The sequence below is a fragment of the Oratosquilla oratoria genome, chromosome 12 (genome assembly GCF_046742065.1).
Source record: "Oratosquilla oratoria isolate Oo_2021 chromosome 12, ASM4674206v1, whole genome shotgun sequence".
NCBI lineage: Eukaryota > Metazoa > Arthropoda > Malacostraca > Stomatopoda > Squillidae > Oratosquilla > Oratosquilla oratoria.
In genome coordinates, this window is record NC_134788.1 from 54,101,980 (window position 1) to 54,113,805 (window position 11,826).

The 11,826-nt window shown below is 38.1% G+C and overlaps 1 protein-coding gene across 1 annotated transcript in view; it reads right to left on the bottom strand.

Moving 5' to 3' along the window:
• LOC143030397 (uncharacterized) overlaps positions 1 to 11,437 on the bottom strand; it is a 71,985-nt gene extending 60,548 nt beyond the window's left edge. Inside the window, exon 1 of the mRNA XM_076193546.1 lies at positions 10,417 to 11,437. Within this exon, the coding sequence (XP_076049661.1) occupies positions 10,417 to 11,369 (953 nt within the window). The 5' untranslated portion in view covers positions 11,370 to 11,437. The remainder of the gene's footprint in view (positions 1 to 10,416) is intronic.
• Positions 11,438 to 11,826: the final 389 nt, after the last annotated feature.

Genomic DNA, 11,826 nt, shown 5'->3' on the forward strand with positions numbered 1-11,826 from the left:
CCTTTCTCATCTCATTCCGCATTATTTATGAGGAATTATATATTCCTGCTGTCCACTTGCTATATGATGTTATGGTCTAAAAGAAAAAGTCTAAAGGAGTTATTGCTATAACGAAAATTATTTGTTTGTTCTATTATCATATTTTCATTCTAGTTTTCACTCATTTATTATCAGATTTGATGTATTGGAAATTGTTAATTTCTCGTCTGTCTGTATTATTTCCTTCATGATATAATGTTGCATTGTCATGAATTGGCAGTAGTTATTACTGTATGGGAAGTAATAATTTTCAACTTTTACTAATTCTTATTGTATTGGAAATCATATATTCTAAATGTGTATTTCTTTATATTTATATTTTGAAAATGTAAAATCAATTCATGAATCTATACGTCACCATCTAGCATCTCTTTAGCTCCAATCATTTATCGTTGAAATGTGAGCTAGAGACAGATGCGCTTTCTCCTCTCTTTCCAGATGGTAGGTACTGTATCCAAGGATGAGGGAGATAGTGCTATAGTCGCTGAAAGCCGACCCTCATTTCAACCCTTCATTCTGTTTCGTTTCCTCTCTTTACGTTTCCGTCTAATATTCCATTATTATTTCTTCGTCGTATTCTGCAGTATCATAACGTATTACAGGAAAATAATTTATTTGATGGAAAGGTATTTACATGAATTTTTATTCATGAATATCGGGTCCTGACGTTTCATTTTCACAATTTATCATTATTTCGGGAGGATAGGGGTGATATATATATATATATATATATATATATATATATAAATATATATATATATATATATATGTATGTATATATATATATATATGTATATATATATATATATATATATATATATATGTTGTATATATATATCAAATGTATTAGAAATATATATATATATATATATATATATATATATATATATACATATATTTGCAGAAACCACCGGGAAATTGAAAAAAGATAACGAATGTTTTCGTCTATTTAGACATTTTCAAAGGTACACACACACACACACACACACACACACACACACACACACACACATATATATATATATATATATATATATATATATATATATATATATATGTGTGTGTGTGTGTGTGTGTGTGTGTGTGCGTGTGTGTATGTGTATATATATACACACACACATGCTGTGGTTAGAGCTCTGGCCTGCCACTACGGAGGTCCGGGTTCGACTCTCGCCCGGGGCTGAAATAATATCAGTATCGCAGCGCTGAGGGGTGTTACTCCAACTCTCGTGGGGGTGTGTGTGTGTGTGTGTACAAGGTCATAGCATTACCCATAGATCGGACCTACGAGCTCTGAGCTCTCTTCCAGGAGGGAAATAGCTGTCGATCACGAGTCCAACACGTGATCCAAAGACCAAGTGAATACATATATATATATATATATATATATATATATATATATATATATATATTTATTATTATTATTATTATTATTATTATTATTATTATTATTATTATTATTATTATTATTATTATTATTATCATCATTATCATTCAAAAGAGGCATGTTCGTTTTTCAACGGCATCCCCTCGAAATTAGTCAAGATCTAAATTCAGTATGACGACATAATATAGCCAATCATATTCCAGCACTGCCGTCGAGTTGCCAATAGCCCATTTTCACTCAAATTATTCCAATATTTCGCATTATTTCTCCAAAACAACGGTATGCATAAGCATGACAATTTTGTACTATATCAATTAGATAGTAAGCATCGTTTTGGCAAGACAAAAACTAAATGAAGTAATGATTATGCTTTTACCCTAAGCTAAAAAAAAAAAAAAAAAATATTTTAGGGTAAAAAGTTTATTTTGTTTAATAATTTTATTGATCTATTTATCTATTTAATTACTTGTTTACATATTACGTTTTATGTGATTTGATTTTTATTTATTCCTTTATTTTTTCTTTATTAATTCTATTTGTATTTTTATGTTTTTTGTTTTTGTTTATCTATTTATATTCTCAAGGGACAAAAACACCTTTACGGGTTTGTGGGAGAAAATGTCGACTGTATTTTTGTCATGTGTGAAGGAAGTCTATGTGAGGAAATTTTGACGGTATTTCTGTTCCGTTGAAGGATTTTTTTCCGCGAATAAATATATAAAAGAAATATACGATTTTTCTGCCAAATGTGAAGGAAAACATCGACATAGAAAACCAAAATCGACGGCATTTTTGCCTAGTGTGAAGATGGAAATCGACGTCATTTTTGCCTAGTATGAAGGAGGAAATTGACGGTATTTTTGCCTAGTTTGAAGATGAAAATCAACGGCAGTTTTGACTAGTGTGAACATAGAAATCAACGTTATTTTTGCCTAGTGTGAAGATGAAAATCGACTGTATTTTTGTCTAGTGTGAAGATGGAAATCGACGGTAGTTTTGCCCAGTATGAAGGAGGAAATCGACGGTATTTTTGCCTAGTGTGAAGATGAAAATCGATGGTATTTTTGCCTAGTGTGAAGATGGAAATCGACGGCAGTTTTGCCTTGTATGAAGGAGGAAATCGACGGTATTTTTGCCTAGTGTGAAGATGGAAATCGACGGCAGTTTTGCCTAGTGTGTACATGAAAATGAACGGTAATTTTGCTTAGTGTGTATATGTAAATCGACGTCATTTTTGCCTAGTATGAAGGATATCGTAGGCATTTTTGCCTTGTGTGAAGATGGAAATCAACGGTATTTTTGCCTAATGTGTAGATGAAAATCGACGTTATTTTGCCTTGTGTGAAGATGGAAATCGACGGCAGTTTTGCCTAGTGTGAAGATGGAAATCGACGGTATTTTTGCCCAGTGTGAAGACGGAAAACGACGGTATATTTGCCCAGTGTGAAGATGAAAATCGACGGTGTTTTTACCTAGTTTGAAGATGGAAATCGACTATGTTTTTGCCTAGTGACGACGTGAAAGGGAAATCAAGATGTCATGGTATCATGGACCGAAAATTTTAGTTCAGCACGTGGTTTTACGTAACACTGAACGAAAAATTCTGAGAAAGCACACGTGCAGAGAAAAATGTTTTAAGAATATAGAAAAGACGATGAATTTTGACAATTGTGTTCTTATTAAAACTGAGCGAAACATTCTGAGAAAATCCTTGTATACATGTAGAGAGAAACGTTTAAAATATAGAAAAGACGATGAATTTTGACAATTATGTTCATATTAACACTGAACGAAACATTATGAGAAAATTCACACGTGGTGAGAATTTTTTGTTTAATATAGAAAATACGATTATTTTGACAATTGTGTTCATATCAACACTGAGCGAAACACTGAGAAAATCCTTAAACACGTGGAGAGAATTTTTAATACAGAAAAGACGATGAATTTTGAATCTTTTCATATTAACACTGGGCGAGAAACATTCTGAGAAAACCTAGAGAAAAAAACTTTTAGAAATATAGAAAAGACGATGAATTTTGAAGTGTTCATATTAACATGAACGAAACATTCTGAGAAAACCCTTAAACACGTGGAGAGAACAATATTTTAAAGATATAGAAAAGATGATTTTTGACAATTGTGTTCATATTAACACTGAGCGAAACATTCTGAGAAACCCTTAAACACTTGTAGAGAAAATATGAAAAATACTCGTATAGAAAATACGATAATTTTTGACAATTATGTTCATTTTAACACTGAGTGAAATATTCTGACAATTGTGTTCATATTGCCACTGAGCGAAATATTATGAGAAACTTCTTAAACACGTGGAGAAAAAAATATTTTATAATATAGAGAATACGATGAATTTTGACAATTGTGTTCATATTAACACCGAGCGAAACATTCTAAGAAACTCCTTAAACACGTGTACAGATTTTTTTTTAATATAGAAAAGACGATGAATTTTGAAAATTGTTTTCATATTAACACTGAGCGAAACATTCTGAGAAAACCCAGAGAATTTTTTTAAATATAGAAAAGACGGTGAATTTTGAAGTGTTCATATCAACGCTGAACGAAACATTCTGAGAAAACCCTTAAACACGTGCAGAGAAAAATGCATTATTGACATAGAAATGATGATTTTTGACAATTGTGTTAATATGAACACTGAGCGAAACATTCTGAGAAAATCCTTAAACACTTGTAGAGAAAATATGAAAAATACTCGTATAGAAAATACGATAAATTTGGACAATTATGTTCATTTTAATACTAAACGAAACATTCTGATAATTGTGTTCATTTACCACTGAACGAAACATTCTGAGAAAATCCTTAAACACGTGGAGAGAATTTTTTCTAATATAGAAAATACATTGAAATTTGACAAAACATTCTGAGAAAACAGAGAATACTCTTTAAATATATAGAAAAAAATATATATATATTTTAGAAGCTCTGCCATGGGATTCGAACCCTGACCCGTGCATCCATAATCACGAGGCCAAGACGCTAGCGACCGTGCTACGTGTGATGGTTCAAAAGGACTGTACAAGTCCCCGACCACGCTTCACGTAACATCAGAAGATCTATTCTCATTTTCATCCGATTCCCGATAGAAAAGACGATGAATTTTGAAGTGTTCACATTAACACTGAACGAAACATTCTGAGAAATCCCTTACACACGTGGAAAAAAATGCTTTAAAGATATAGAAAAAAAAATTGACAATTGTGTTGATATTAACACTGAGCGAAAAAATCTGAGAAAACCCTTAAACACTTGTAGAGAAAATATGAAAAATACGATGCTACTGTTACACAAGTAGGTTTTCAGTTGCTTTAGGCACGAAAAGCTTCTTTCACATGAGGCTAAGTTAATTGGAAGAGTAACACTAATACGCACTAGCTTATACAAATCTATGAATGCATCTTTGTACGGTTGGAGCATGATGGCAAGTTGCATAGGTGTGTCCACTTCCATTCCCTGCTCCTGCTTTCTGGCAATCAACCTTACGGATAGATCTTTGTCTCCCACCCCGTAATTTGCAGCTATTCCTGATAGTTTTTCCTTGTTTAAAAAGGTTGGATGATTGGGGCTGAGGGCACATACTCCAATAAGTACCTGACATGCATCGCCGGAAAACCTTCTTCTCAACTCACTGAGAAACTTGTCTATCACGGAGTAGTAAATCCGTCTCTTGGTAACGTCGGAGTCATTAGAATTATCATCTTGTCTTATGCCGGATGTTATGACAAACTCATCCAAGTATTGTGGGGCTGCCCTTTGCCTTTGACGCGCAAGTTGTCTGCGAATCCCTACAGTCTGGCACAATTCTTCAGCATGATTTCGTAGTTGCTCCCAGCTCTCTTCGTTTCTCATCTCTGTGAGACTAGACATCACTGCTTCAACCAAATCAAATTCTGAGGCAAGCTGGAGATCGGGGGACTGGAGTTGATCTGACAAGGTTTTCGTCAAATGCAGTAAACTCTCCATGAACACCAGATTCGTCACAAAATGGTGATCCAGAAGGGCAGTGAGTGACCTTGCTCCACTGGCCCTGTCCACATTTCCCCCTTCCATTAAATGTTTTAGGGTTGCAACGATGCCGGGCAAGGTCCTCTTAACAGCTTGGCAGGCTGAGTGTTGGCATGCCCATCTGGTGTCCGATAACCGTTTGAGCCCTCAATTCGAATCTGACCTATGGTCCAGCCTCCTCAAGTTCCTTGGCACCAAACGCAACCGGACTACCGCTTACCACCCCCAAGCCAATGGACTCGTGGAACGGTTCCACTGAAGGAGTCGCCGAAGGCACAACCCTCATGCGACTGGGTCGACGCCCTTCCCCTGGTGCTTCTCACGATCCGCGTCACACCAAAGGTCGACAACGACATTTCCCCATCTCAGCTACTTTACGCTGAGAACCTTCGCCTCCCTGGGGAAATTGCCACGCCTGCCGTCGGCGATCCTGACCGTCACGCCCTCCTCCAACTTATCAAGGAGACATTCGCCAACACCCGTCCAACCCCCCCCCCTCGCCCACCACAACCTCAACCGGAGCACCTCCCCCCAGCCCTGTCTACAAGTGACTACGTCCTCCTCAGGCGAGACTCTAAACGAACTCCTCTTCAACGCCCATACGATGGCCCCTTCCGAGTCCTCACCAGATCAACAAAACACTTCGTGATCAACTGAGATGCCAAACCGGATCGTGTCTCCAATGACAGGCTCAAGCCGGCCCACCTCCCCACCACTCCCCCTACCAAACCTCCAGGGCCACTACAATACATCTTACAACATGGTCCTAACCCCATCCTCACCACCGAACCAAGTCATTCCCCACCCCCCGAAAAACTCTTCCCTCCAAACCAATACTCCCCTCCTGCCCCTAACTCCCCACCACCACAGCACCTGCAGCAGCCCCCCCCCCCCAAACTCACACAGATCACGCGTACGCGACGGCGAACCCTTATCCTTCTCCTATCCCACAACCACACCTTTCTACAACTGTTCCCGGCACCCCTCAAGATCCTCCCCACCCCACGCCCCCGCTCTACCATGCAATGCAACATTTCTCACCCAACCTTATGTCTCCACAGCTCCATACTCAACCGACCTTCCATCACCAGGCCTCCGACCTCGACACCACCACCCTGCACTCGAGCCCCCTCCATCAAGGCCCTCCTCGCCAGACATACCCCTTGACGGCATGACCACTCGTTCGGGGCGATTGATCCGAAGGCCAGACAGGTTCAAGTACGTCGCGCGCGTCGCTCCCTATCCTCCTCGACGCCCGCTTTCGAAGAGCGGGGGAAGTGATGTAGTGACGTGACGCATCCCACGACCCGTCACACACATAGTTGGCAAGCGGAAGTCGCAAGGACGTCCCGACCAGCCAGCGGTCAGCCAATCAGGAACTTGCAAAGCTCCTCACGTTCCCGCCAGCCTCCTTCAAAAGGTCGGCGTTTCGCCGAGATGACCAGAACTGTGACTACCAGCACACACAACAACATCTCTTCGTCCAGTCTTGTAGCCGTCCCATCGATCCTCGCCGTCATCATCTGCTACCGCCCGCCTCGCTGACGTTAGGCTCCACGTCCAGCTACAACTGACCAGCTCCACTAAGCAGTGGCCTTAGTCCGAGCTTCACCTATATTTCTCATGTGACCCTTCTAGTGTCGCACCTTGTGGCTATTTACCAAAAGAAAGAGATTAGATAGTTTGTGTTGATTTTCATTTGTCCTGCCGTTGTTCCGAACCAAATTCTACTACAACTTGATACAGGTCTTTAAAATTCTAAAGGGAATTGACATCAAAAGTGACAAACTTTTCACATTGAATGAGAATCAGACAAGAAACAATGGTCTCAAACTGTCCAGAAATAGGTTCAATTTGAAAGTAGGTAGAAACAACTTTGCCAGCCATGTAGTTAATGAATGGAATAAACTTCCTGCACAGGTAGTGCAATGTAGTTGAGTTTGAAGCTTTAAGAATCATTTAAACACCTAAGCAAGATGCTGTAATGATTATAATTTATATTACTATTTTTCATAATTTGTCTGTTTTATTTTAATTTTCTAATTAGTTATGTCAATTTATTATTTACCTGTTTGTTTATTATTTAAATATACCAATGCATTTATGTATTTTGTTATTTACATTTTTGTAGTTTTTTCATTAATTTATTACGATTTTTTTTTGCATCCGATCTAGATATGGACCAAAAGGTCTCCCGTCGGCATGCGCCACCTTTATAGTCCTTTGTTATAAGATTTTGAAGCAAATTTGGATATGTGTGAGGATCCAGTATAATTTTGTTAATTTCTTACGACCCTGGCCTTTATAGATTGTATAAGATAATTAATTCTATACAAGGTTGCACCTGTTCTTACAGTATTTATGTGGGTATATATATATATATATATATATTTTTTTTCGATTTTGTAACCCTGACGTTGGTGACGCTATTTGGAATCTAGTTTCATTGTGTTTTGAATACTGTAAGTTTTATATTTGGCTTTCAGTAAATAAAACACCATTAGGTACATTTTATTATGATACAAGATCAAAGATTGCAATAGCCATCTGTGTGACAATGATAGAGCTGACAATGTATATATATAGCACTGATTACTGGCTACCTTTATTTAAATTATCTATATTTACAAAGTATTTTACACAATGAAATAAGTCCATTATTAATTCTCAACTTTAGTTCTAGCTTCTACCTCCTTATTTCCTCTCTCTTTAGTATTCACCCACTCTTTAAACACACATTGACTGGATTTCTACATAATTGGTATCTTCTCAATCTCATAAGCAATCCAAATAACTTTCTCTTACACGATTTCTAAGTTTGCTTTTTTTATTATTATTCATTATACTAAAACCTCACTCACAGTCTTTACTAGACTCAATTAAGATTTCTCCAATACCCATCATCTTAGTCACAGAACTGTTAAGTCTGAAGAACAAATTCCACTATTTCTATAAAATCTTATATCACTTTAGACTTAACTTTTCCTGTACAGAAAATGTGAAATCATTAAACTATTTCTGTAGTACCAGCCAGAAAATTATGATATTCAATACAATATGCATTAACATGTTCACTTCCCAATGAGAAATGGCAATGTGAAATAGAGATATCAAACAATGCCCATTTATCTCATCCTCCACTAATTGAGCATAGTACTTTTCATTATTTCATCCATTCACTAGCAGTTCATTTTCACTCTGCTTCTTTCCAATTGGTGCACCAGTTCTTTGCAACTTTATTTGAAGAATGTTATTCTTTTATGTCTGTGTGCATTGCCAAATGTGGTTGTTGCACTTTTTTTTTTTTTTTATCTTTCAAGTAAAGTCAAGTAGATAGGATGGGCCTTTTCCTTAAACATAATTTTTGACTTCCAATCTTTGCCTCTTTTATGTTAATATTTCAGCTATTACAAGGCTCTTTTTTTCATCAGTATCTTTTCTGTTCATGTTATTCCTTAACAGTAGGTCTTTTGGAAACTCTATTGATTTTTTCTCTTTTCCAAATAGAATTTTGTTAGAAAAAAACAAACACTGGAATTGTATCAAGTATTCACAATTATCAGGCCAACCAGGACCATTACAGGGGGCGAAATTAAGAACTTGTACAGTTCTATTTTACAGGGCATTGACATATTATCAAAATAACATCTTTGTTTTAATTCACTATTATGAAATTATACAATTTATTTGACAAATTCAATTTCATCATGAAAACCAGGACCATTACAGGGGGGGAAATTAAGAACTTGTACAGTTCTATTTTACAGGGCATTGACATATTCTCAAAATAACATCTTTGTTTTAATTCATTTTAATGAAATTATACAATTTGACAAATTCAATTTCATCATGAAAACCTTATGTACACTTCTTTTTCCTTCATGTGCTAGCAAAGTGTGTGCAGGCAATCTTAGAAGGACCAATGTCCATCACACAAATTACACTGGAATGGATTCTCATCAGTGTGAATCACCATGTCACATTTGAGAGACCTGTGTAGGTCTTCATATGCTTTGTGAGACACTCTTTTTTTTTTGTGAGTTATGGTGAAGGTAGTTTGTCCTCCACCACTAAGGCTGCGTTTCCACCGAGCGAGTCAGGGCCGATTCTCGCCAAATGTTGTTAATTTGAATGGCTAGAAGGAGACTTTGCTTGCAGCATTCTAGACTTCCCTAAGAACACTTCAACAATCTGTCTGACATTCGTAAAGGTTTAGTTCCTTTCATTTCGCCATTCAATTTCTCAGTATATGACGCGACGGCAATTTGACTTCTGAAAATTAAAAAAAAAAAACGAAATATTGCAACCAACATCGTTTCTGCTTAAACGAACTCACGACGGCTGAGGAGTCTCTCGCTCGGTGGAAACGCAGCCTAATGGTCCACAGGTACAGAGGCTCCCGTTCTCCAATTGCTGGGACCCTTTTTGTAAAAAGCCAAACATTGCAGAGGTCTTCGGGTGGACATTGCAGAAATCATGGGAAACTACCAGGTAAAATTCTTAACTAATCTAATATCAACATTAAACATTAATAATTAGAAGGATAGAGCCAAGCTGTTGGGTCTCTACCAGGAGAATAATCAAAAAGAATTAACATTGAGAAAACTTCCTTATAAATTGAACTGTAGGAATGAATGTTGTTCAATCTTTAATGACCTTGCAGGTGAAATAAAGGTAATGCCATGCTGGATTCTAAGTGTGTAGGTATCGCTTGCGTAATTGCCTTTCTACTGGCTTAATCCATGCTGTCAGAAAAATGTGATATTTTCATCATACAGGTCATACAGGAATGGCTTCTCTCCAATGTCCATCCTCATAATTATGCCTTGTGAGAGAAGTCTTGTGTGAAAAACCAGAATCAAAGACGTCACACTGGAAAGGCTTCTTCCCTGTGTGAATCTTCATATGCTGTTGTGAAAAAGCAGAGTTGCACAGGTTACTAGAAAACTTCTCCTGTGTGGCTCCTCCTATGCTTTGTGAGATGATCCTTTCTTGAGAAAGCTGCATTGCACACATCACACTGGAAAGGCTTCTCTCCTGTGTGGGTCCTCATATGTTTTGTGAGATCACCCTTTTGTGAGAAAGCAGAATCGCACTGGTCACACTGGAAAGGCTTCTCTCCTGTGTGGGTCCTCATATGCTTTGCGAGATTACCCTTGTGTAAGAAAGCAGAATCACACAGGTCACACTGGAAAGGCTTCTCTCCAGTGTGGGTCATGATGTGCCTTGTGAGAGAACCCTTTATTGAGAAAGCAGAATCACACAGGCCACACTGGAAAGGCTTCTCTCCTGAGTGGGTCCTCATATGCTGTATGAGATGTTCCTTTCGTGAAAAAGCAGAATCGCACAGGTCACAGTGGAAAGGCTTCTCTCCTGTGTGAGTCCTTATATGCTTTGTGAGATCACCCTTTTGTGAGAAAGCAGAATTGCACAGGTCACATTGGAAAGGCTTCTCTCCTGTGTGGGTCCTCATATGCTTTGTGAGACTACCCTTGTGTAAGAAAGCAGAATCACACAGGTCACACTGGAAAGGCTTCTCTCCTGTGTGGGTCATCATATGAAATTTGAGATGATCCTTTCGCGAAAAAGCTGCATTGCATAGATCACAGTGGAAGGGCCTTTCTCCTGTGTGAGTCCTCATATGGTTTGTGAGATCACCCTTTTGCGAAAAAGCAGAATTGCACAGGTCACACTGGAAAGGCTTCTCTCCTGTGTGGGTCCTCATATGTTTTGTGATATCACCCTTTTGTGAGAAAGCAGAATTGCACAGGTCACACTGGAAAGGCTTCTCTCCTGTGTGGGTCCTCATATGCTTTTCGAGATTACCCTTGTGTAAGAAAGCATAGTCGCACAGGTCACATTGGTAAGGCTTCTTTCTTGTGTGGTTCCTCATATGTCTTGTAAGGGAATTCTTTAGTGAGAAAGCAGAATCACACAGGTCACAATGGAAAGGAACTTTCCCTCTTGTGTGGGTCCTCATATGCTGTGTGAGATAATCCTTTTGTGAAAAAACAGAATCACATTGGTCACATTGGAAAGACTTCTCTCCTGTGTGATCCTCATATGTTGTGTGAGAGAACCCATTTGTGAGAAACCAGAATCACACCGGTTACACTTGAAAGGCTTCTCCCCTGTGTGGGTCATTATGTGATCTTTAAACACTTTTGTGTGAAAGTTTTATTGCACAGGTCATACTAGAATGGTTCCTCTCTAGTGTGGGTGATCACATGAAATTTGAGGTGATTCTTTCATAAAAAAAAGCTGCATTGCACAGGTCACACTGGTAAGACTACTGTGTGGGTTCTCATATGCTGTGTGAGAGAACCCATTTGTGAGAAAGTAGAATGGCA